This window comes from Hyla sarda, chromosome 3, assembly GCF_029499605.1.
Source record: "Hyla sarda isolate aHylSar1 chromosome 3, aHylSar1.hap1, whole genome shotgun sequence".
Taxonomy (NCBI): Eukaryota; Metazoa; Chordata; class Amphibia; order Anura; family Hylidae; genus Hyla; species Hyla sarda.
This window is the reverse complement of record NC_079191.1, coordinates 173166687-173194168: the sequence shown is the minus strand read 5'-3', so window position 1 is coordinate 173194168 and position 27482 is coordinate 173166687. Positions and strand designations below refer to the sequence as shown.

The 27482-nt window shown below is 43.0% G+C and overlaps 1 protein-coding gene across 4 annotated transcripts in view; it reads left to right on the top strand.

Annotated features, from left to right (window-relative positions):
- The window catches only part of RUBCN (rubicon autophagy regulator), a 60216-nt gene extending 33592 nt beyond the window's left edge, over window positions 1-26624 (top strand). For 3 of the 4 annotated variants that reach the window (XM_056565513.1, XM_056565512.1, XM_056565514.1), the window contains 15 exons: window positions 1174-1635; window positions 3322-3366; window positions 4669-4752; window positions 6272-6387; window positions 9557-9752; window positions 10463-10564; window positions 12308-12362; window positions 12473-12605; window positions 19710-19855; window positions 19937-20001; window positions 20217-20455; window positions 20541-20602; window positions 21149-21302; window positions 23759-23849; window positions 24024-26624. In XM_056565513.1, coding sequence (XP_056421488.1) covers window positions 1174-1635; window positions 3322-3366; window positions 4669-4752; window positions 6272-6387; window positions 9557-9752; window positions 10463-10564; window positions 12308-12362; window positions 12473-12605; window positions 19710-19855; window positions 19937-20001; window positions 20217-20455; window positions 20541-20602; window positions 21149-21302; window positions 23759-23849; window positions 24024-24163 — 2090 coding nt within the window. In that variant the 3' untranslated portion in view covers window positions 24164-26624. Of the gene's footprint in view, window positions 1-1173; window positions 1636-3321; window positions 3367-4668; window positions 4753-6271; window positions 6388-9556; window positions 9753-10462; window positions 10565-11845; window positions 11921-12307; window positions 12363-12472; window positions 12606-19709; window positions 19856-19936; window positions 20002-20216; window positions 20456-20540; window positions 20603-21148; window positions 21303-23758; window positions 23850-24023 lie in introns of all 4 variants that reach the window. The other variant, XM_056565515.1, reaches the window with a different exon arrangement.
- Window positions 26625-27482: the final 858 nt, after the last annotated feature.

Genomic DNA, 27482 nt, shown 5'->3' with positions numbered 1-27482 from the left:
TTCAAGTGTTTTGAATCCATGAAATTTGGTCAGTTTTAAAGCTGCAAACATGAAGGCTTGAAACACGTCAGCAGTTTCTCAATTTATTTAAATTTGTGGATTAAAAAAATTTGGAACAAAGCATGTAAATGTTATCCTCCAGTGCTGGACATTTTGGGGGAGATTTATCAAATCCTGTCCAGTGGAAAAGTTGCTGAGTTGCCCATAGCAACCAATCAGATCACTACTTTCATTTTTGAAAAGGCTTCTGAAAACTGAAAGAAGTGATCTGATTGGTTGCTATGGGCAACTGGGCAACTTTTCCTCTGGACAGGATTTTATAAATCTTCCCCAATCTCTTTGGCAGGGGCCATGAAGCTCCTCTGTAAGAGTAATATCCACATTGTCTCCGTGCCAGCTTACTCTCCATGCTCTTCTGTCCTCTACTATCAGGAACTTGGTAAGGCTGCATTCACACCACGTTTTTGCAATACAGTTCCCCTATCCGGTGTTTGATGAAAAACAGATTCCTCAAAACCGGACTAAACTGTATCAAAACATGTGTACAAATTTTAACCTGTATACGGTTTAAAAAATGATGTCCGGTTGCATCCGTTTTTTAAGAAAAAAAAAGTTTCTTTTCTTAACTTTTCATTCCGTTATGAATAAAGTTTCGCTTGTTTGATTGAAGTTCCAAGAAAAAAGTCAAAAACAGTGTGGTGCAAACCAGATGGAACCGTACACACATACATCTGTACGGTTCCCATTGACTCCCATGTTAACAAAAAAAAAAATAATAATGTATACGGTTTAATACAGTTTTTCACCCGGACCAAAAACCGTGGTAGGCTACGGTTTTGGGTACAGGAAAAAAACGGTCATAAACCGCACAAGACGCAAAACGGATCGGTTGACATACGGTTTTCAATGAGGAGTCAATGCATACGGTTTTCTATATGGTTCCATTGAAAACGTATGCGGGAACTGTATTACAAAAACGTGGTGTGAATCCACCCTGACCCCCTCCAGTCAGGGCTTGCTCCTTGTATCTCGGCCCATATGAAAGGCAGCACTGTTTATATCTGGAGGCAGAGAACAGAGAAGTTGATAACACACATGGCAACACCTTTATGATCAAACAGAATGCGCACATTATTGGTTATTCCATAATTCTTCTATCCATGTTTCTTTCAGGTTTTCATTCTGGCATGGTAGATCAGCAAAACAACATCTATAAAGAGTGCATATCCCTGCCTGTGAATGAGTCCTTCCCTCCCACCAGAGACATGTCTTTCCAGGAGCCCTTTTCTCCTGTAAGTGAAATGAGTATCAGCACGATGACCAGCCACAGTGAAGAGACTGCCACCTCAGAAGACCTGCCTAGTGAGGCAGATGATGGCCCAGAGTACCTTGCAATAGGAAACATGAGTCGCAGAGCATCTACTCAGAGCAGCAGTAGTTCCAATCTCTTCTCCAGCTCCCAAAAAGAAGACACTCCAGTTCCAACAACCCCAGTGTTACCGACCCTGACTCTGCTTTCTGTCCCTCGCCGCTCTAGCTTCTCCGAGGGCCAAATAATTAATGGATTAAGCCACGTTAGAAAGAGCCACATGCGCTCACACTCTGATACTCATGTAGCCATTGGAAAATATCAAGGTAAGTGTTTACTTTGTCCAGAACAGTGTTTCCCAACCAGGCTGCCTCCAGCTGTTGCAAAACTACAACTCCCAGCATGCCCGGACAGCCAAAGGCTGTCCGGGCATGCTGGGAGTTGTAGTTTTGCAACAGCTGGAGGCAGCCTGGTTGGGAGATACTGGTCCAGAACGTTTTATCTGTTTTATTCTTAGCTTGAGAAGGTACTGGCAGCTTCATGAATCGCCTTAACCACTTAAGGACTCAGCCCATTTGGGCCTTAAGGACTCAGACAATTTAATTTTTACGTTTTTGTTTTTTCCTCCTCACCTTCATAAAATCATAACTCTTTTATATTTTCATCCACAGACTAGTATGAGGGCTTGTTTTTCCGTGACCAGTTGTCCGTTGTAATGCCATCACTGATTATATCATAAAATGTATGGCGCAACCAAAAAATACTATTTGTGTGGGGAAATTAAAAAGAAAACTGCAATTTTGCTAATTTTGGAAGGTTTCGTTTTCACGCCGTACAATTTATGGTAAAAATGACATGTGCTCTTTATTCTTTGGGTCAATACAATTAAAATGATACCCATGATAATATACTTTTCTATTACTTTTGCGCTTAAAAAAAATCGCAAACTTTTTTTAACCAAATTAGTACGTTTAAAATCCTCCTAATTTGAAGACCTATAACTTTTTCATTTTTCCGTATAAGCGGCGGTATGAGGGCTCATTTTTTGCGCCGTGATCTGTACTTTTTATTGATACCATATTTGCTTATATAAAACTTTTAGTCCATTTTTTTATTCATTTTTTTTGGGAATAAAATTTTATAAAAAAGCAGCTATTTTGGACTTTTTTTTTTTTATGTCCACGCTGTTCACCGTACGGTATCATTAACATTTTATTTTAATAGTTCAGATATTTACGCACGCGGCGATACCAAATATGTATATAAAATATATATTTTTTTATTTTTGGGGGGTGAAATAGGGAAAATGTGACAATTAACGTTTTTATTGGGGGAGGTTTTTTTTCACATTTTTATAACTTTTTTTTTTTTACCATTTTTATTTTTACACTTTAATAGTCCCCATAGGGAACTATTTATAGCACACATTCGATTGCTGATACTGTTCAGTGCTATGTATAGGACATAGCACTGATCAGGGTTATCGGTCATCTTCTGCTCTGGTCTGCGGGAAGGCAGATCAGAGCAGAAGGCAGCGAAGCCAGGTGAGGGGACCTCCGTCTGCTGTGCTGGATGACCGGATCGCTGTGGCAGCGCTGCGGACGATCCGATCATCCATTTTAGTGACAGCGATGCTGCAGATGCCGTGATCTGTATTGATCAAGGCATCTGAGGGGTTAATGGCGGACATCCGTGGGATCGCGGATGTCCGCCATTACCGGCGGGTCCCTGGCTGCGATTAGCAGCCGGGACATGCAGCGCATGATCCGGGCATCGCTCCGATCATGCTTAGGACTTAAATGTACGTCCTGGTGTGTTAACTACCAGCTCACCGGGACGTACATTTACCTCCTGCGTCGTTAAGGGGTTAATAATAAATTCTCGTGTGTACGGCCTCTATTATTCATAGAGATGGATGCTCTATAATGTATGTGTGTAAATGATCTGTGATATGTTCTATTTCTGCACTCTGTAATGGGTTTTCTTCCTTTACCTCTGATCGCTGACACTAGGAGGTGAACGGAATATCACTAGTATAACGGAGGATCCTGTAGCAGGTTTAGCATCTATTATTAGCGGAGAAGCAGAAGCACTGGTGACACTGAAGCACTGGTTATATAGAACGATTCCAGTAGTTTTATATTCATTACCAGCGTGCTACTGGACTGGGCTTTTGTAAAGGCCAGGAAATGGTGCACAGTTAATATTCTGAGGCTGCAATCCCATCCTGATAGTCTGTGATTAATGAATAACCACCCCGTCTTGTTAATCGGGGTTATCAGAAATGGCCATATCTCCTTGGGAACTTGGAGAGGTTTCTTATCAGCCCCAGCCGGCATATAATGCAATCATTTTCTAATGTAACATAGTAAACAGATGCGACCACATGACATATAGTTGTATACATCTGTGCTATAAGTCAGGAGATGTAGTGTATTTTGCCTGATAAAGTTAAAGGGGTATTCCAGGAAAAAAACTTATATATATATATATATCTATCTATCTATCTATCTATCTACCAACTGGCTCCAGAAAGTTAAACAGATTTGTAAATGACTTCTATTAAAAAATCTTAATCCTTCCAGTACTTATCAGCTGCTGAAGTTGAGTTGTTCTTTTATGTCTAACTGCTTTCTGATGACACCTGTCTCGGGAGCTGTCCAGAGTAGGAACGAATCCCCATAGCAAACCTCTGATGCTCCGGACAGTTCCTGGGACAGACAGAGGTGTCAGCAGAGAGCACTGTGGTCAGACTGAAAAGAACAACTCAGCTTCAGCAGCTGATAACTATTGGAAGGATTAAGATTTTTTAATAAAAGTAATTTACAAATCTGTTTGTTTAACTTTCTGGAGCCAGTTGATCTATAAAAAAAATAAATAAATAAAAATTTCTGGCATACGCCTTTAAGAATATTGTGTTATACAGCATATTTGCTCTATTATTGACATTGGGGTCGATAAAGCTACATGACAGGATACACAAAAAACATCTATTTGATCATTGTATCAATGTACAGACCATTTTTCACCAGTGCTTTTTATTCTCATTACCCTTGTATGTTGCACGTGCTGATCATGAAATAATTTTTTTATGTAGACTCCCCGTTTTTATTTAAAGTTGTAATACGTGGTTATTTAGCCTTATTTCTATCTGACTTTCATTGATGTAAGGCCTGATATGACTTATAATCAGAATCCTCCATAGGACGTGACTTCTCATCACTCATTTTATGTAGTCCTCGGTTCATCTGTTCTCTTTGAATTGATCTTACAAGCCATGTGCATGTGCAGTATGGTTTTAATTTTTATTCTCTGGTCATTATATATCTCTGGTTCTTGACTTCTGTTGTTGGTTACAGAATCCCATGGAGATGTTTCTAGAAGAAGCAATAATACATATAATGGAAGATCAAATGCTCCCAATTCCCTTTATGTGGACTACAGTAAGTTGTCTGGTTTTCTGGCAAGAACTTCTGTTCTTCTATAAGAACTTTAACTTTTATCTGCTCTTCTGGGTAGGATTTTTTCTGGTGTTGCACGAACCATGCTGTACTTTTTCACATTGAGTTATGTGAACGGATTCCATCTAGTGGCTGGGCGTCAACTCCTCAGTGTGAACATACCCCTATAGCAGTGATGGCGAACCTATGGCCCCCTCTGTGGGCACGCGGCCATAGTTCGCCATGCGTCCTGTGCAGACTTGCGTCTGCTCCTCCCCTTAGCTTTCTGAAGGTTTCCGGAGCTAGAGCTGGGTGGAGCGAAGGCAGAGGACAGGTCTGCATGGGAGAAAGAAGCCACGCCCCCCTCCCCTCCCGGAGGACGCAGGTCTGCATGGCAGACAGAAGGCAGAGCAGGGGGAGAGAGGTTGTACACGGCTCCTCATCTCCCCTGCCTAATAATTTCTCTGTGTGAGGGGGACATACTGCACGGGCTGGGCATAAGGGGGGGGGGGGAACATCACAGACTGGGGAGGATTTCTGTGTGTGAAGAGGGACATACTGCATGGGCGGGGGATAAGGGGGGTGGGGGAGACATCACAGACTGGGGAGGATTTCTATTTGAGGGCACTTTGAGGGGAAAAAAGTTGGCATGCATTACGCTTTGGGCCCTCGGGCTCAAAAAGGTTCACCATAACTGCCCTATAGCAATAGCCTGTATTTTTCCAAAATCACATTGATGTAGTAAATCTATCCAACGTTAGATTGGGGTTTCCCCAAGCTTTCCCCATGTTGTTCTAGTAAGTATACACACTGCATAATTCCTCTGTCGCAGAGGTCTCCACATGTCTGGACGCCATTGCAATTTAGATGCTCTGGATAAGTAATTGGTATCCTGGTTATTCTGAGTTTTGCTGGCATTAGTGTCATTCCAAAGGTAATCTTACTTGGGTTACCAATCCTAAAAGATAGAGAACAGCAGGCAGGACAGATGTGTCCATCCTTAAAGGGGTTGTGTTACTGTTAAGACTTATCCCTTAACCACAAGACAGGGCATGAGTTATCTCTGGCAGTTCCCCATAAGTGAATGAATTGGAAGAATTTTCAGCAGGGGCTGTTGACGATGCCATCCATGTCTGTTCAAATGTGTCCAGTATGTATGCAGCAGATCTCCATTCAAGTAAATGGTGTTAAGCATCAATACCTGACACACATGGACAAGAGCAGCCTTGTGCCTGTTACTGCTAGGAAGTGATCATCACACTCAACTGAGTTCTGCTGTCCGGGCATTCCTTTGGTTTAGGTTTCTGGGGTTGGACCAGTCACATGTTTACGATCTGTCCTAACAGACCATCAGTTTATATCACAGAAATGTTTCTACATTTTCCTTCTATGAATGTCAATCTCTCCATCTTTCTTTCCTTTTCTTACCAACAGTTTACATTATTTTTTCTTTTCCGGCTCACGCCCTCTCACCAGTGATTTATGCTTTCATGTTTAATGTTCTTCTTCCTTTATCTTACAGGCAGCTCACAGTACTTGAACACCACGGATGGAATATTCCGAAGGCCTTCAGAGGGGCAGTCATTGATCAGTTATCTGTCTGAGCAGGATTTTGGAAGCTGTGCTGACTTAGAGAAGGTATGGAGGAAACCTTTGTTTATGTTCTGCTTGTCAGTCAACCTAGTTTTGCTGTGTTGTAGATGTTATTGTAGGATTCTTGTCTATTTAAAGGGGTGTCTCATAATGTCTCTTTAATTGTAAAAGTGGCCTTACCTACATATATTACTTGTTTTACAGCACCTGTGGTTTAACCCCTTAACGACCACGGACGTAAATGTATGTCCTGGTTTGGCGGGACTTTCCGCACCAGGATGTACATTTACGTCCTGTGTATGACCGCGAGCATCGGAACGGTTCTCGCGTCATACACGGCAGGTTCCAGCCGGGGACCCGCCCGTAATGGCCAACATCCGCGATCGCGCAGATGTCCGCCATTGACCCCTCAGATGCCGTGATCAATACAGATCACGGCATCTGCGGCAGTGCGGTACTTTGAATGGATGATCGGATCGCCCGCAGCGCTGCCGCGGGGATCCGATCATCCAGCATGGCGGCCGGAGGTCCCCTCACCTGGCTCCGGCCGTCTCCCGGGGTCTTCTGCTCTGGTCTGCGATCGAACAGACCAGAGCAGAAGATCACCGATAATGCTGAGCAGTTCTGTGTCCTATACATAGCACTGAACAGTATTAGCAATCAAAGGATTGCTATAGATAGTCCCCTATGGTGACATAAAAAGTGTAAAATAAAAGTTGGAAAATTTAAGAATAAAAAGTGAAAAATCCCCTCCCCCCATAAAAATGAAAATTGTCCGTTTTTCCCATTTTATCCCCAAAAAGCGTATATTTTTTTAATAAACATATTTGGTATCGCCGCGTGCGTAAATGTCCGTACTATCAAAATATAATGTTAATTATCCCATACGGTGAATGGCATAAACGTAAAAAATCCAAAAATGCAGCTTTTTTGTCACATAAAAAAAAAAAAGAAATGATCTAAAAGTTTTATATATGCAAATGTAGTATCGATAAAAAGTACAGATGACGGCGCAAAAATTGAGTCCTTATACCGCCCTATATATGGAAAAATGAAAAAGTTATAGGTGGTCCCTGAGGGTTAAGGACTTGGGGTTTTTCCGTTTTTCTTTCATTTGACATTTTTCCTCCTTACCTTTAAAAAAATCATAACTCTCAGTTTTTCACCTAAAATTCTATGTGACAGCTTATTTTTTGTGCCACCAATTCTACTTTGCAATGACATCAGTCATTTTACCCAAAAATGTACAGCGAAACGGGGAAAAAAATCATAATTTTGCGACAAAATTGAAGAAAAAACACAATTTTGTCACTTTTGGGGGCTTCTGTTTTTACGCAGTACATTTTTTGGTAAAAATGACACCTTATCTTTATTCTGTAGGTCCATACGGTTAAAATGATACCCTACTTGTATACTTTTGATTTTGTCGTACTTCTGAAAAAAAATCATAACTAGAAGCAGTAAAATTTCTATGTTTAAAAATTGTCATTTTCTGACCCCTATAATTTTTTTTATTTTTATGGGGACGGGACGGTGTGGACGGTCTAGCGATGGGTATCATTTTAATCGTATTGACCCACAGAATAAAGAACACATGTCATTTTTACCGTAAAGTGTATAGTGTGAAAACAAAACCCTCCAAAATGCGCAAAATTGTGGTTTTCATTTAAATTTCCTCCCTAAAAATTTTTTTTTGGGGTTCGCTGTACATTTTATGGTAAAATGGTCTGTAGCTGTAAATATAAAGGAGTTATGGATTTGAGAAGGCGAGGAGGAAAAAACGAAAACGCAAAAATAAAATTGTCCTGGTCCTTAAGGTGAAAATGGGCTTGGTCCTTAAGGGGTTAAAGGAGTAGTCCAGTGATGAAAAACGTATCCCCTATCCTAAGGATAGGGGATAAGTTTCAGATCGCAGGGGGTCCGACCGCTGGGGCCTCCGCGATCTCCTGTACTGGACCCCAGCAGCCTGCGGAAAGGGGGCGTGTTGACCACCGCACGAAGCTGCGGCTGACACACCACCTCAATACAACTCTAAACTCTATGGCAGAGCCGGAGCGCTGCCTTTGGTAATCTCCGGCTCTGCCATAGCGATGTATTGAGGGGGCGTGTCGGCTGCTGCTTCTGGCCAGCGAGCCAGGGCCCTGTACAGAGAGATCGCGAGGGGGCCCAGCGGTCAGACCCCCCCGCGATCTGAAACTGATCCCCTATCCTTAGGATAGGGGATACGTTTTTCACCACTGGACTACTCCTTTAACTAAAGAATGTGGCTTTATTGTCTGACTACACTATATAGCCAAACTGCTGCCTGCTCTACTTAAAAGGGTACTCCACTTAAAAGTTAAACAGATTTGTATATTACTTCTATTTAAAAATCTTAATCCTTCCAGTATTTATCAGCTGTTATATGCTCCACAGGAAGTTCTTTTCTTTTTGAATTTCCTTTCTGACTGAACACAGTGCTCTCTGCTGACACCTCTGTGTCCATATCAGGAACTGTCCAGAGCAGGAGAGGTTTGCTATGGGGATTTCCTTCTACTCTGGACAGTTCCTAAAATGGACAGAGGTGTCAGCAGAGAGCACTGTGGTCAGACAGAAAGGCAGTTCAAAAAGAAAAGAACTTCATGTGGAGCATATAACAGCTGATAAGTTCTGGAAGGATAAAGCTGTTTACGTAGAAGTAATTTACAAATCTGTTTAACTTTCTGGCACCAGTTGATTTAGAATTTTTTTTTTTTCCAGTGGAGTACCCCCTTAACATCTTCATGTTTCATAGGCAACTTACAACATCTGAAGACCTATATAATTCTGCATATACATATATGGTGCTGTATTCCCCTGTCCGGTGGGCAGTAACCATGGACATCGGATGCTACACAACTGATGCATGTTGTCCTCTATTGTGGCATCAGTTGTGTCAAGATTTAGGCTGAGTTCACCTATGCTGGATGCTGAACATATGTGAGCCCAGCCTAACATTTATCTCATTAGAATAGCTGAAGAGTAGACATCGGCACTCCAGCAACTCCTCCTGTCATTGTATGAAAAGCAGGAAGGGAGGGAAGGCAGCACACCTAGTTAGGACAGGACTGTTTGAGCATGTACTTCCACCTAACAGCTGTACAGCTGGTGAAAGTAACCTAGGAAAACCAATTTAAGTGTGTGCCCTGTTGGCTGTATTGTCAGATGACTTGTATCTACTGTTCTCTTGGTACAGGAGAATGCCCACTTCAGTATTTCAGAGTCTCTGATTGCAGCTATTGAGCTTATGAAATGTAACATGATGAGTCGTCAGCTCCAGGAAGAGGAAGAAGACAGTGATCGGGAGATCCGGGAACTAAAACAAAAGATCAATCTACGCCGGCAGCAGATCCGAACTAGGAAGACTCTTAGTAATGATGAGCAGTCTAGCAGTAAGTAGGAGCTTCAGCTAAGGAACCGAAGAGGAAAGCCAATGTCAGACTGCAATACACAGGACTACTATAATGCTACTGAACTGAACCAACATAGGAATTAGCCGTAGTATGAACTACATTTAGTAAATCAGCCTAATTCTACAGTTATTATCGGGAATATTATATTAGGGAAATCATTCTAGGGGTATTAAACAAATCTTTTCATACACACTTATGTGAAGAAAGCCTAACAACATCTGTCAGACAAGATTATAAGCCCTTATTTATGTCTGGCTGTACATGCTGCTTAAAGGGGTACTCCATCTCTAGACATCTTATCCCCTATCCAAAGGATAGGGGATAAGATGTCTGATCGTGGGGGTCCCACAGCTGGGACTCCCACAATCTCTGTACAGTACCCATCGTTGGTGTAGAACGCTGGGTGCCGGCAGCAGGGGTGGTGACGTCATACCACGCACCCTCACTGCAAGTTTATGGGAGGGGGCGTCGTGACTGCCACGCCCCCTCCCATAGACTTTCATTGAGGGGACGTGGTCATGACCTCACGACCCCTGCCGCCCGCTCCAAGCGTTCGGAACAAAATGTTCTGAACGATTGGGCAGTGGAGTACCCCTTTAAACCTTGTGGCATGTAGATGCTGTGGCTGGTTATTTTTATAGTAGAGACAAGAAATGTTTGGATCAGACTTTCCTTTTGATCTCCTACAGGCGTTGGGGTGACAGACAGCAGTTCGCAGATAAGTTCACACGACTCAACTCATCTGTCTAACACTGGCTCTGCAGATGAGGTGGATCAATATGAAATCCAAGGTAATTTAGTTTTCCCATACATGATAGGTCTTAGTGTGTGACTTATGCGAGTTTCCTCTCACTGACCCAGGGATATAACCTGTATAATGCTGTAGTCATTAATGTCCATACTGACTGCTTCTATTATACTGTGCACTACATGAATCCCGTTTCTTATTAAGATAAGACTTTGAAAACTGTTCATGATTTAGGTAGCCACATAACGGATTCCTACTCGACTAGATAGCCTGACAAACAGGATTGTGTCAGCATGTGGTTATGTCTTTCCTAAATTTAGTATCGAAAGCAAAAGTCCAATTTCTGATGGAAGCTTATCTCTATTGTGAATGAAGAATTGGGTAGGTTAAAACCCAACATGCCCAATCTGCTGTCAGTGGAGAGTCGGGACATTCCCATACACACGATTTGCTCTTGCAGTCCTTGTATGACATTCATCTAACACACATGATCATTCTTTTGTCATATGTATAACTGTATTAACCCTTGCTGCTAGATATCGCTAGAAAAAGTGTTTGTACAGGTGTCTGAAAGCATTGCATACAGGTGGCAATGGTGTGGGGAATTGCTCTTACCAGTATAACTGCATAGCTGGCCATTATTACAGTACAGCGAGAGGAAAGCCTTGTCAACCTGTGGGTCTCAGCATTTAGGCAGCACAGAGTACTTAAAGGGGTACTCCTCCCCTAGACATCTTATCCCCACTCCAAAGGATAGGGGATAAGATGTCTGATCGCTGGGGACCCCCGCAATCTCTGCTGCAGCACCCCAGGTATCCGGTGCACGGACTGATTTTTGCTCCGTGCCGGATGACTGGCAATGCGGGGTGGAGGCTCTTGATGTCCGTCACTCCCCCTCCCATAGACTTGCATTGAGGGGGCATGGCCGTGACGTCACTAGCCTCTGGCGCTGAACCAGACGCATTAAACAGGGAGAAGGGAGATTGCGGGGTTCCCCAGCGGCTGGGACCCCTTGATCGAGGATGAGATGTCTAGGGGCAGAGTACCCCTTTAAAATATTGTTTATTCGTTGAGAGGTGCAGAATCCACTCACACTGCCATACACACTCAGTTGAGTGTATAGCCTGCTTACACTCTGGTTTTTGAATCATATGGGCTTTACAGTAAGTGCCCTGAAAGGCAACACTTTATGCACCTCTTTGAGTTGCCAGTGTTTACCTTGCACCTTACCATGGCATATTTTAATAAAATGAACTAAATAGAAACTTGGCATAAATGTGTAATCTTGCTGTTCTCTGGTGTAACTCCCTGCTGTATTACACAGATTATAAGGATGGGCATAACCTGATTGTAATGACTAGGAATGGACTTTCTGCCTCAATGGCTTCTCTGCTCTCAGGTAGTGTCATTAATGCTGTGAAGAGGTCTTAAGGGACTAAAACACACAGATAAACTCACTGCTGTGCCACTTCACGTTTGGCAAAAGGCTTGACTGTTTTCTCTGTTTAGCATGTTTGCCACTTTGCATGTGTGTGGTACTAAATAAACGGTTTGCACTTGTGGGTGGTTGCCTTAGATGGTAGTAGATTGATGGACTTTTAACCTTTTGACTTGCTCTACCTCTTGCAATGAAATTATAACCAATGACTTATATAGAGTATGGTGTACTGACCAGAGAGAGTTGGAAAGATACTGATGTAATAAAAGTACACTTGTTTCCTTGGATAAGTACCTTCAGCTGGTTAATATGCCCATGTTAACTATTGTGGTGTATGCTCTTGTCTAGATGCAGATGTCAGAAAGACCCCAAGCTGTCAGCCTGTGCAGAGCTCAGAGTCCATGTGAGTTTATAAGGAGCACATATATCTACATTTTTGAAAAACCTTTGAGCACAAATCCTACTTATACATGAGGTCTGTTGTGTATAGTTCTCTGTTTCGTTTACCCACAGATCTTACTCTTTCCTTCACTCCAACTCCGCTGAAGCTGTTGCCATGGGTCTGCTGAAACAGTTTGAGGGCATGCAACTACCGGCTGCCTCTGAGCTGGAGTGGCTGGTTCCAGAACATGATGCTCCTCAGAAGGTATGGATTAAAAAGAAAAGTAAAGTAGTATAAATGGCACCCACCAATCTATTTGTAGCCTTATATTTACAATCCACATAGGAAACGCAGGAATCCGGGTAGTCAGCTCTTTGCTTTTACCCATCATGAGATGTCTTGTGTGACACCTTGGCAATGAGACCATCAGTTGGGACTAATCCACCTGGTATTAACTTGCACTGACAAGGTGCTGGATTGATTTTAAATTACTATTAATTTCAGCTGTTGTCTTGGCTTTCAATGCCTTTTGCACCTCCCTTCATGTGTTAAATAGTTTTTCACTATTCCATTTCATTATTACACGTAACTTAATTTCTTTATTTGTATGTATGGATTACTGGAGTTGTTACCAAATTTAATGTATAGCACCTTTGAAAAATGTATTTAATGAGAAAAGTGGTGATGTGTTAAATACTTATTTCACCTGCTGTATGCTTTATATGAAATATTATATGAATCTACAATATGTGGCTAGCATTTACTATGGATTGGTTAGAATACTAAAGGATCCCAATAATAAAAGTCATTCCCACAAGACAGGTGATAACTGATCGCTGGGGTCAGCAATCTTGGGAACAAATTGCCCCTTAAAGGGGTACTCCGATGCTCAGCGTTTGGAACAAACTGTTCCGTACGCTGGTGCCGGGGCTGGGAGCTAGTGAAGTCATAGACCCACCCCCTCAATGCAAGTCTATGGGAGGGGGCGTGACAGATCTACCCCTTTAAGTGAAAGAAGCGGCAGGGTGCATGCTCAGTCTCCACAATAACCACTGTTTATAGGACTTCCAAACATAGTCATGTTCAGGTCTTGGCAGTGTTCGGAAGTCTTATAGAGAATGAATGTAGAAGGGGTTTGGCACGCTTACTGCTGCTCCATTCACTTTTGGGATAGTTGACATATGTTCTCGCCATTGGTGGGGGGGTCCCTGTGGTTAGACACCCACAACTTTGCTCAGGGATGTGAAAATTGTATCGCGGGACATGCAGTTCCGGGCGTCGGCAGGTGAATTTTTCAGGCATTTAGCCCTGCTTCAGGCAAGCATGGCTAAATACCTGAGGAATTCACATATAACGGGGCCCCGTCACTAAACTCCTATAGACTGCAGCTGTATGCTGCAGCCTATAGCGAGCCGTGCAGGACGTCCGCGTCCTGGCGTAGGCGCGTGCGATGACGTCGCTCATCGCGCGCACCTCCGTCAGGACCGAGGATGCGGTCCAGCAACATAAACAACCGCAAAGCCCCTGAGCCTGCCGGAGCGCACATGGGTTGGAGGACAGGTAATAGCAGGGGATCAGAGGGGGAGGGGGGGTTTGGTGAATGAGTAAATGATGTGGCTCAGGAGGGCAGGGGGGCTGAAATAATAATGGCACAGGGGGGAGGGGGCTGAAATACAATGGCTCAGGGGGGAGGGGGCTGAAATAATAATTTGGGCAGGGGGAGGGGGCTGAAATATAATGGCACAGGGGGGAGGGGGCTGAAATATGGTACAGGGGGAGAGGGCTGAAATTTAATGGCAGAGGGGGAGGGGGCTGAAATATAATGGCACAGGGGGGGGCTGAAATATAATGGCACAGCGGTAGGGGGGGGGCTGAAATATGGCACAGGGGGAGGGGGGCTGAAATATAATGGCACGGGGAGGGGGGCTGAAATATAATGGCACAGGGGGAGGGGGGCTGAAATATAATGGCACAGGGGGAGGGGGGCTGAAATATAATGGCACAGGGGGAGGGGGGCTGAAATATAATGGCACAGGGAGGAGGAGGGTCTGAAATATAATGGCACGGGGAGGGGGGCTGAAATATAATGGCACGGGGAGGGGGGCTGAAATATAATGGCACGGGGGGAGGGAATATAATGGCACAGGGGAATGATCAAGGGGGGAAATATGTGGCACAGGGAGGGATAATGGGGGGGGGGGGGAACTGGCACAGGATGGTAGAAGCCGCATTTCTAATGCTGATACTGGTACTACGTTGTCCATTGTTGACGTGCAGCGCAATGCATGCAGTACAGATTTGCCAAACTATGCAAGGGCATCACCATTAAAAGTTTGAAAAGCTCTGACTTAGGGGGTATAATTGTTTAAATGGGAGCTCTACCTAATGGGGGTCATTTCTGTCTGGGGCTCTGTCTGGGAGCCTTACCTTTTTACCAACCGGGGGGACATATATATCTGGGGCCCTATTTACATACCAGGGGAGCCTGCTTACCTGATGAGGGAAAGTACCTACCTGAAGGGGGGGGGCTTATCAGGGACTCTATCCACGTAATGGGGTGACATACTGGTCTGCCTATTAAGTTTCTATTAACCCCTTAAGGACCCTTGACATACGCGTACGTCATGACACAGCAGGCATCCCGTGCAAACGCCCAGGGGGGTCATCAGACCCCCCCCATGTCGGCGATCGTGGCAAATCGCAAGTGAATTCACACTTGCATTTTGCGCGATTACGGGTCATTACGGGTCTATAGTGACCCGGAATATAAGGGGGATCGTGGTTGTCTAAGACACCCACGATCCCCCTGAAGGGATAGGAGTGAGGTGGCAGGGGTGCCACCCCTCCTATCCCTGCTATTGGTGGTCTAGACGCGACCACCAATAGCAGATCGGGGGCGGGGGGTTAACTTTCGTTTTCCCCGTCCTGCCCACCCACAATAGGCGGGGCAGGACGGGGAAACGACGGGGACCGGCGCCGAAGATCCACTTACCGATCCGGGCGGGCGTCGGAGGCTGCGGGCGACGGAGATCGGTGGGCGGTGATGACGTGCGGCTGGATCCGACGGAAGCCGGTGAGTTGCCTAGCAATATCTGGAGGGTACAGTTTGAGACCATTATACAGTGGTCTCTAACTGTAGCCCTCCAGATGTTGCAAAACTACAACTCCCAGCATGCCCAGACAGCTGTTTGGGCATGCTGGAATATGTAGTTTTGCAACAGCTGGAGGGCTACATTTTTAGACCACTATATAGTGGTCCCTAAACTGTAGCCCTCTAGATCTTGCAAAACTACAACTCATAGCATGCCCAAACAACTGTTTGCTGTCTGGGCATGTTGGGAATTGTAGTTTTGCAACAGCTGGAGGACCACAGTTTGGAGATCACTTTGCAGTGTTCTCTAAAACTGTAGCCCTCCAGATGTTGCAAAACTGCAAATCCCAGCATGCGCAAACAGCTGTCTCGGCATGCTGGGAGTTGTAGTTGTGTACCTCCAGCTATTGCATAACTACATCTCCCAGCATGCCCTTCGGCGATCAGTACATGCTGGGAGTTGTAGTTTTGCAACAGCTGGAGGCAGACTGGTTGGAAAATACGGAGTTAGGTAACAGGACCTAACTGAAGGTTTTCCAACCAGTGTGTCTCCAGCTGTTGCAAAAGTACAACTCCCAGCATGCATGGTCTGTCAGTACATGCTGGGAGTTGTAGTTTTGAAACAGCTGGAGGTTTGCCCCACCATGTGAAAGTACAGGGTACATTCACACGGGCAGGTTTACAGTAAGTTTCCTGCTTCAAGTTTGGGCTACGGCAAATTTTTCACCGCAGCGCAAACTCCTAGCAGGGAACTCGATGTAACTCGCCAGTGCGAATGTACCCTAAAAGCACTACACTAACACATAATAAAGAGTAAAACACTACATATACACCCCCGTACACTGTCCCCCCCCCCCAATAAAAATGAAAAACGTATTGTATGGCAGTGTTTCCAAAACGGAGCCTCCAGCTGTTGAAAAACAACAACTCCCAGCATTTCTGGACAGCCACTGACTGTCCAGGCATGCTGGGAATTTAGCAACAGCTGGAGGCACCCTGTTTGGGAATCACTGGCGTAGAATACCCCTATGTCCACTCCTATGCAATCCCTAATTTAGTCCTCAAATGCGCATGGAGCTCTCTCATTTCAGAGCCCTGTCGTATTTCAAGGAAACAGTTTAGAGCCACATATGGGGTATTTCCGTACTTGGGAGAAATTGCACTACAAATTTTGGGGGGCTTTTTCTCCTTTTACCCCTTATGAAAATGAAAAGTTGGGGGCTACACCAGCTTGTTAGTGTAAAAAAAAAATGACTCTAACATGCTGGTTTTGCCCCATACGTTTTATTTTCACAAGCATTAAAAGGAAAAAAAAGACCCCCAAAATTTGTAACGCAATTTCTCCTGAGTACAGAAATACCCCATATGTGGGCGTAAAATACTCTGCGGGCGCACAACAAGGCTCAGGAGCGAGAGCGCACCATGTACATTTGAGGCCTAAATTGGTGATTTGCACAGGGGTGGCCGATTTTACAGCGGTTCTGACATAAACACAAAAAAATTAATACCCACATGTGATCCCATCTTGAAAACTACACCCCTCACGGAATGTAATAAGGGGTACAGTGAGCATTTACGTCCCCCACAGGTGTCTGGCAGATTTTTGGAACAGTGGTCCGTGAAAATAAAAAATGTAATTTTTCATTTGCACAGCCCACTGTTCCAAAGATCTGTCAAATGCCAGTGGGGTGTAAATACTCACTCCACCCCTTGTTAAATTCTGTGAGGGGTGTAGTTTCCAAAATAGGGTCACATGTGGGGGAGTCCACTGTTCTGGCACCACGGGGGCTTTGTAAACGCACATGGCCCCGGACTTCCATTCCAAACATTTTTTTTCCGAAAAGCTCAATGGCGCTCCTTCTCTTCGGAGCATTGTAGTGCGCCAGCAGAGCACTTGACGTCCACTCATGGGGTATTTCCATACTCAGAAGAGATGGGGTTTCAAATTTTGGGGGGGCATTTTGTCCTATTACCCCTTGTAAAAAAAATTTAATTTGAGGGAAAACTAGCATTTTAGTGAAAAAAAAAAAAAAATGTACACATCCAATTTTCATGAAAAGTCGCCAAACACCTGTGGGGTGTTAAGGCTCACTGGACCCCTTGTTACGTGCCTTGAGGGGTGTAGTTTCCAAAATAGTATGCCATGTGCTTTTTTTTTTTTTTTTGCTGTTCTGGCACCATAGGGGCTTCCTAAATGTGACATGCCCCCCCAAAACCATTTCAGAAAAACTCACTTTCCAAAATCCCACTGTCGCTCCTTCCTTTTTGAGCCCTCTACTGCGCCCGTCGAACACTTGACATACACATATGAGGTATTTTCTTACTCGAGAGAAAGTGGGTTACACATTTTAGGAAGATTTCTCTCCTTGTAAAAATTCAATAACTGGGTCTACAAGAACATGACAGTGTAAAAAATGAAGATTTTGAATTTCTCCTTCAATTTGCTGCTATTCCTGTGAAACACCTAAAGGGTTAACAAACCTTTTGAATGTCATTTTGAATACTTTGAGGGGTGCAGTTTTTTATAATGGGGTCATTTTTTGGGGTATTTCTAATAAGAAGGCCCTTCAAATCCACTTCAAAACAGAACTGGTCCCTGAAAAATTTCGATTTAGAAAATTTTGTGAAAAATTGGAAAATTGCTGCTATACTTTGAAGCCCTCTGATGTCTTCCAAAAGTAAAAATATGCCAACTTTATGATGGAAACATAAAGTAGACATATTGTATATATGATTCAATATATAATTTATTTGGAATATTAATTTTCCTTATAAGCAGAGAGTTTCAAAGTTAAAAAAATGCTAAATTTTCAATTTTTTTCATCACATTTTGGAATTTTTCACCAAGAATTGATGCAAGTATCGACAAAATGTTACCACTAACATAAAGTAGAATATGTCACGAAAAAACTTTCTCGGAATCAGAATGAAAGGTAAAAGCATCCCAGAGTTATTAATGTTTAAAGTGACAGTGGTCAGATGTGCAAAAAATGGCCGGATCCTACAGTAAAAATTGGCTGGGTCCTTAAGGGGTTAATAAAGACCTTACAGACTATTTTGGTTGAAATTATTTTATGTACCAGGACAAGTAGATTGTGCTCAGTTTTAGTCCCTGAGTCCCTTTTTTCACACCTCTGTTTGCTAGTTATGACCTATTCTGTGGATAGGATATACCTGTCATTCTTGGAATAATGTACTTAATAAAATTGTTATAAGCTACACAGGCCCATACCTATACCTAGTGTAAGCTATAAAAAGAGAAAACATCTTGCTAGAAAACTAAAGCTGGTATGTACCAGAGTGTAGGAGATGCAGAGGTGCATGGTATGCCAATAACTGGCCAGAAAGCCATGTAATACAATACAGAAATGTAGGTGCACTACTGTGGTAGATGTAAACAATGACATTGGCTATCCCTCAACACTGATGTTAAAATTGAGACATTCGCCAGTATATCCTTAGCTGAAGGACATACCAGAGCCCGCACATCAACGCCAAGGTTTCTCAAGTGGCACGGGACCTAACAACTAACCTACCTGTGCGTGATAAGCAAAACCAGGGGCCAGTGGGCAATTACGGCAGCATTAGGCCCGACTTACAGCCTCCTCCCAGGTTACCTCCAGTGTGGCTGAGCACACATACAACAGGAGGAGGGAGACAGAAAGCCATGTAAGGGTATGTTCACACTGAGGAATTGGAGAGGAATTTCCACAAGTAATTCTGCTCGCTTTTTCCTCTCCATATCATTCAGCAGTGAAATCCCCATAGAGCTGTGCAGAATTTCTGCCCCTCAGTTCACACTGAGGAATTTCCTCAAGCAGAATTCTGACGAGGCGGAATCAGCGTTGTTCTCCCATAGAGATCAATGTTATTTTTTTTTTTCAGTCAGAAACATTTCCACGCAGAATTTCCGCATGAAAAAAAATAAATAATAATTTTATGAATAGAAATACTTGATACTCCTCCTCCGCATGAAACCTGATTTCCGTGCGAAATCGCTGCTAATTCTGAGCGGAAAAAAAAGTGTTTTGGGGCGGAAATCTTCAGCGTGATTTCCACCCCAATTCCTCAGTGTGAACATACCCTAACCAGAAGTGGTGCCCAGCGAGTGTAAAGAATTTAATGTCTGTCGTTTTTTCTCAAATGTAGGAGCCACACATGTGAAGTTACTGTATCTTCTTGTGGCTAGTCTGGTTAACCCTTGCTTTGTAACTTGCTAATTCCTATTTGTTTTCTCATATGTTTTAACAAGTATTAAGAGCTGCTCTTTGTTTCAGCTCTTGCCAATCCCAGATTCCATGCCAATTTCACCAGATGATGGAGAACATGCTGATATATACAAGCTGCGTATTCGTGTTCGTGGAAACTTGGAATGGGCCCCTCCACGGCCACAGATCATCTTCAATATCCACACAGCTCCCACGTATGTCATAAAATGACAGCTTTATGGAGAAGTGAGTGGTCGTGTGCCATAGGTTTAATCTGGGCTTTTTTTTTTTTACAGGAAAAAAGTTGCAGTGACAAAGCAGAATTACAGATGTGCTGGTTGTGGCATTAGAATTGAGCCTGGTAAGTGGCATGCAGTATCCTCAGTTGTATTGGTTGGGTTATGCCCTCTTTAGTCTTGATCAACCACAGTGTTTTATTAAAAAGCCTTGGTCATGTTTTTATTGTTCCCATTGCACTCTATATGCCATATGGTGGAAACATGTAAATATATTTGTCTTACAAAGCAGCCAGTATTCTGAAAAATCTAATTTAAGTATCTGTATTCTTCCCAAAAGATTACATTAAAAGGCTTCGATACTGTGAGTATCTGGGTAAATATTTTTGTCAGTGTTGCCATGAGAATGCCCAGTCTGTCATTCCTGGCCGAATATTACGGAAATGGGACTTCAGCAAGTATTATGTGAGTAACTTCTCCAAAGACCTTCTTACCAAGATCTGGAGTGACCCACTCTATAATCTTCATGATATCAACAATGCAATGTACAAGAAGGTGAAGGCTCTGGAGCAAGTCCGGGTAGGTTTCAATAGGTTCTAGGCAAATAGTAACCTAGAGTTTCCCCGTACATGTTAATAAGGTTGTTAATTAATTGTGTTCACAGCTATTACGAATCCAGTTGGTGCACCTGAAGAACATGTTCAAAACCTGTAGACTGGCCAAAGGGTGAGAGTCCACATTGAAATTGTTTAAAGGGGTACTCCGGTGGAAAACACATTTTTTTTAAATCAACTGGTGCCACAACGTTACAGACTTGTAAATTACTTCTGTTTAAAAATCTTAATCCTTTCAGTACTGATCAGCTGCTGTATGCTCCAGAGAAAATTGTGTTTCTTTCTGTAGTTCTTTCCAGTCTGACCACAGTGCTCTCTGCTGACACCTCTGTTCTTGTCAGGAACTTCCCAGAACAGGAGAGGTTTCCCATGGGGATTTGCTTCTAATCTGGGCAGTTCTGATACAAAGTTGTCAGCAGAGAGCACTGTGGTCAGACTGAAAAGAAGAAAAAAAACTTCCCTGAAGCATACAGCAGCTGATAAGTACTGGAAGGATTAAGATTTTTAAATAGAAGTAATTTACAAATCTGTTTAACTTTCTGACACAAGTTGATTTAAAAAAAATATATAGTTTTCCACCGGAGTACCCCTTTAAGGGGATGGGGTATACTTCTAGTGCTGTAGTTAATATTTTTGGTGAATCTTTTTCCCATCACAGTATACTGGAATTGTATGACAGTGTCCCAGGACATCTGACTGAAGACTTGCACCTTTTCTCCTTGAATGATCTTGTGGCCATAAAGAAGGGGGAATTGGTGCCACGACTGAAAGAATTAGTGAGACTTGGAACCTTACACGTGGATAAATGCATGGTGAGCACATAAGACCTGGGCTTGAATGACGCATAATATTTTTAGCTTTTTCTGCTTTGTTCAGTAAAAATTCCAGTCTAAGACTTTGCTAACTGTAAAGGATATTATGCGTCAAGCTAAAATATTCTCACAAGCGCTGGTGGGGGTGGGTTTCTATCAGGGTATGGGGTTGTTTGTCCACTGCACTCTACCCTAAGATCATAGTGGTGCCAGTGTTAATAGTTAGCTTGGAGTTAAAGGGGTACTCCACTGGCCAGCATTCGGAACATTTAGTTCCGACTGCTGTGTGCGTGCTGCAGGGGTTGGCCACGCCCCCTCAATGCAAGTCTATGGGAGTGGGCGGGATGGCAGTGGAGTGCCCCTTTAATAGTCTACCTTCCAAAGCAACTGAGCAATCAATATTATTACCTACATGTAGTAAGCCTAGTCCAGTGTCTCTGAAGCAAGGTTCCTATAGTTCCTACACATGTTCTGTAGTTCCTGGCTACAGATGTTCCTTAGGAAAGTTTACAGGAGCCACCTGAGACCACCGCAAATAATTCTGGGATATGAGAGCAGGAACATTTGGTGTAGAAGTGTGGACTACCAAGTTTTGTATGCCATGTTTAGTTGGTGTCCTTTATATGTTCTGCTATTCTATTTACTTTTCTCCCTCTAATATGGTTGTCCTAATACAGCCTAAATTTCCCATGGTGTCTTTTGGTTTTGCAGAGGGTGTTTATTGTAAGTATGACAAGTGATGAATTGGTGACCGAGAACTTTGCTTCTTTAAAGGGGTACTCCAGTGGAAAACTATTTTTTTTATTTTTATTTAATTTTTTTTATCAACTGGTGCCAGAAAGCTAAACAGATTTGTAAATGACTTCTATTAAAAAATCTTTACCCTTCCTGTACTTATTAGCAGCTATATGCTAAAGAGGAAATTCTATTCTTTTTGAATTTCTTTTTTTTTTGTCTTGTCCACAGTGCTCTCTGCTGACACCTGATGCCCGTATCAGGAACTGTCCAGAGCAGGAGAGAATCCCCATAGAAAACCTATGCTGCTCTGGACATTTCCTGTGACGGACAGAGGTGTCAGCAGAGAGCACTGTGGTCAGAAAGAAAAGAAATTCAAAAAGACTAGAATTTCCTCTCTACCATACAGCTGCTAAAAAGTAATGTAAGGGTAAAGCTTTTTTTATAGAAGTCATTTACAAATCTGTTTAACTTTCTGGCACCAGTTCATAAAAAAAAAAAAAGTTTCCACCGGAGTACCCCTCTAACTCACACTGCAGAGTGTGTGTATTCCCATAAGGTGCAGCTTTAGTCTGTCTCCCTGTCAGCTCTTACAAACAGGGTAGAGCAGTATAAGGCTGCATCTCATATGCTATACTCAAAAAACTGCATGTAGCTAATAGCCGAGAAACAGTGTCATGATTGTACAACCAATCTGTGTATGTACCCACCTCCTATATTACTGATCTGAAATGATTTTTTTTAGCAGCACTCTATGCACGCAGGGGCCTACAGGGCTTGGCAGTGAGGGAAGGCATCTGTGAGCTACCAGGAGAAATATGCTAGGCGTTCTGTAGTTTATAGGATGTCAACTGACACTGGAGAGACTGGCTCCTGTTTACACACACACAAAATAAATATATTTATATTATTACTAGCTGAGTACCCAGCGTTGCCCGGTTTTTTCCTTCCTAATCCTTGTTGAGGAGGAAAATAAACAAAGGAGAAAGCTTTTGACTTCATATCCGATCCTCATATATTGTTGTCATATCCCGACCTCCTATCCCGACCTCCCATCCCTTCCTCCCATCCCGACCCGTAATATGTGTACCAGGTATTGAAATATCTCCACCCGTACGGAAGTTATGTGGGAACATACATTTCCCATTGATTTGCATGGGACTTTAAACAAAAACCCTGACCCTCACAAATGGGGGTAGTTAGGGGTTAAATTAATTATCCTATATTTTAAGTGGATATATAAGTAACGTGACCAAGTATGATAGAAATATCTCCAGCCGTTTGGAAGTTATGCAGTAACATATATTTCCCATAGACTTGTATAGGACTTTAAACATAAACTCCGCCCCTGGCAAATCGGGTGGGTAAGGGTTAAATCACCTATCCTATGTTTGTTGATGACATATAAGTAACATGTGTGCCAAGTTTCATGTTAATATCTTTAGCCGTTTGGACGTGATACTGGAACATACACACACACACACACATACATACATACATACATACACACGTACACACGTACACACACACACACACGTACACACGTACACACACACACACACGTACACACACACACACACGTACGTACACACGTACACACACACACGTACACACGTACACACACACACACACGTACACACACACACACATTGAGTTTTATATATAGAGATATATTTAGATTATAATTATTTTTTTTTTATTATTATTTTTTCTCTCACTAGTTGTGCCAAGCAAAAGGCTTCATTTGTGAATTCTGTCAGGGTGAAGACATCATTTTCCCATTTGAATTGACAAAGTGCCGAAGATGTGAAGGTATGTGCTACCAAATGTATCCAAGTTTTAATGTAACAAAAGCGTAAAGTCTCTCTGATCATGTATTTGGGCACTACATTTTTTATGTGTTGTCATAATTCACTGTTTACCGATGAATGAATAATTTTTTTTTCTATGCATCTCCTTTTACTCTCTCTCTCTCTCTCTGCACAGACTGTAAGGCCTGTTATCACAAGTATTGTTTCCGCTCGGACCATTGCCCAAAATGTGAGCGGTTGCGAGTAAGGAGGGATCAAATGGCAAGACAGAGTCTTGAGTCGTACAATTCTGAACAGGAAGATGAAACCTCATAGGAGAAGACTGCAGATTGACTGGATTGCCAGGATAAGGGGTAGAAAACCATATTTACAATTCCCTCCATCTTTTAAGCAGCATCATCTGCTACATTCCACCGCAGCTTGGAAATTGTCAAAGGCGACTCCTAAATGAGACAGTATTTCCAGCGTTTCTTTTAAGCCATTGTCCGAAAAGTGTCCCGGATAGTTTGTCTATGACTGATTGTGGGAGGACTGATAACTTCATGGAATGTCAGCACCTATTACAGTGTTTCCCAACCAGGGTGCCTCCAGGTGTTGCAAAACTACAACTCCCAGCATGCCCGGACAGCCAAAGGCTGTCCGGGCATGCTGGGAGTTGTAGTTTTGCAACAGCTGGAGGCACCCTAGTTGGGAAAGACTGACCTTTTAGAAAGTTGTTATAAAAGATTGTATCAGGGAAGAAGAAAAAAAAATTTAATGAGGCCCAGAGAATCGCACAAATAGGCTGTTTATTGGCAACTCGGCCCCAAGTTCTGATGTTACTACCACAGATGTAACCAAACCAGCTGTAGTATGTAGGCAGGATAAGGACAAAACCCAATTCATATCCTTTCTTTATCTTTCTTTTATGGAAGCAGTGCTTTCTCTATAAGCTCTGTATTTTTCCAGGGCATAGCTAGAATGACTGCCATTTCAACCATAACTGGTACCCTTGGTATTCAAATTTTTTTGTTGTCTGGGCAATTGCCACACAGCAGGTTTACGGTTATATGTAATCCTTAGTTGGCAGTTCCGTTCATGCTTTTCCAGTCAGCTTTAGGGTCTATTCACACAGCAGAATTTCTGCTTGCGGAATGCTGCCTCAAATTAAAGCCCATAGACTTCTATGGGATTCTGCACGACCCATTTTCAAGATATGCTAATGCGGTGCTAACTGGCACTCTGACGTCAGTGACGGGCCGCAGCGCCGCCCAGCTCATCAATATTCCTCTCTCTTCATTACAGAGCGGGGAGGGGAGGAATATTGATGACCTGGGCGGCGATGCGGCCAGCAGCACTGATGTCAGAGTGCCAGTTACCCTGCCTGTGCCAGTTAGTACCTTATTAGCATATTCTGAAAATAGAAGATTAGGGCCGAACAGCGTGGCGGATCTGGGCACGGAAGGCATCAAACTCATCAGCATTCCCTGCACTACCAGCCAGTACTGCTGGTTAGTGCAGGGGGAGAAAGCTGACAGTTTTCCTTTTAATTTGAGGTGGAAATTCTGCCGTGTGAATAGACCCTTTTGGGTGAATGGAGTTTGCAGATATCTATTTACCAACCACATTCAGATGACTGGAACTGCTTTTCAATAGCAAAAACTCCTACAGCAAAAGCATCTGTGTGTGAATCTACCCTTATCTGTACGTAACTGAGGAGGAAAAACTGCTGAGACAAAAGACAATATTAACCTTACCTTCCACACCGTGTTTGGAGCAATGATCTAACAAGCTTGAACTGACATCACCATGAGGTCCTTGGGTCACACGAGTGTCCTACTGTATTGCACTAATGTACTAATTGATTGTATACCGCGCTCCAGTATTCATGTGTCTCAAGTGTTCAGTATCTCATCTGTTCTGTATATTTCATGTTATTTATGTTTATGCACTTTCTTAATATGTTTAGGTGCTTTATTTAGCTGGAGCCTTGTAGAGGATAGCTAGTATGTATTTGACCTACCACCAGAATGTATGAGAAGCACAGGTGGTGTTCATACTATGTCCTATGTAAGAAGGCAGCTCTTGGATGCTCTCCTATGCACTTTCAATTTTCTGCACTTCTGTTGGTGTGAAAGTGTCCATGCAGGACTATGAATGCTTCATCTAAAGGATGTACACTGAAGGTTTACAGTCATGCACAAGTTAAAGGGGTCCTCTGCCCCTAGATATCTTATCTCCTATCCAAAGTATAGGGGATAAGATGTCTGATCACGGGGGGCCTGCCTCTGGGGATCCCTGTGATCTTGGCTGCGGCACCCTAGACATCTGGTGCACTGAGCAAACTTTGCTCCATGCTGGAAGACTAGCGGTGTGGGGCGGGGACTCATGACATCACAGCCACGCCTCCTCAATGCAAGTCTATGGAAGGGGCGCAGCAGAGAGCACTGTGTTCCAAAAAGAAAAGAATTTCCTCTGTAGTATACAAACCCTAAAAAGTACTGGAAAGATCAAGATTTTTTAATATAAGTGATTTACAAATCTGTTTAACGTGCTTGCACCAGTTGATTTAAAAAAAAAAAAAAAGTTTTCCACGGGAGTACCCCTTTAACCAGTTGACGGTTAATATTCAGAGGCATCTCTCAGGCAGCTGTGAAATGGACGCATCCTCATTGTACAGAAAAGGCTTGTTTTTTAATTAAAGATGTATATCTTGTAGAATGTCCGACTAGACTTTATTGCCTGAAAAAGATTTGTCCAAGACTCCATTCTGTCCGATTTGATAGAAAGAAAGGGGGGAGAAAAAAAAAAAAGCAAAGATTGCTGCTCTATTCCCATCAGCGAGATAGACACCCTGGTGGACTATTATGTCAGCATGGTCCGTTTGAGGGGACTGGCAAAGCAGTCAGTTTCTGTTGTGCCTAGAGTTGAGCAAAACTATAGTACTACAGTCCAAAACAGGACCTGACAGCTCAGCCGTCGGTTCATTTAGTCTGCAAAAAGGTATAAAGTGCCCCAAATGCTCCTAGTATCCAGGAACAGTAGGGGCACATTTAAAAGTGGATCTACATTTTTTTTTGCAGACTGAGGACTAAGCTGTTTGATTCAGTTTTGGACTACAGCAGGGCTTGACAAGTCCCAGGCTGGCAGGGTCATCAACATAAAAAAAAAATAAAAAAAAAATTTAGCTTCACTTACCTCTCCCTGTTCTGCCTGTCTTCAGCACTCCCATGTTACATGAACGACAGATGTTAGATTGCATGGTTGCAGCAGTCACTTGACAGCCGCTGTTCAGGTTATACCGGACAATGGAGGAAGGACGAGAATGGACTACATTATAGTAGTTTCGACCCGCTCCAGTACAGAAGCCATGACTGCAGTGTGTACACAGCGCCTAGCAGTATGCTCTTGTAGCAAATGAAGGTAGTTTCAGTGTGAGGAATAGGTTTATGTTGCTTTTAATATCAGACAAATGAATGGTGTATTGTAGTCACTAATACCTGTGACATGAAGGATGTGGATTGTAAATTCTCTCCCCATATTTGGCCATTGCATGTGAATTGGGTTATGAAAATTCCTCTTTTGGGAGTTTAAAAAGAGACTTTATTTTCTATAATTTAAGTTGCGTTACATGCTGCTGCTGTCTATGATGTTT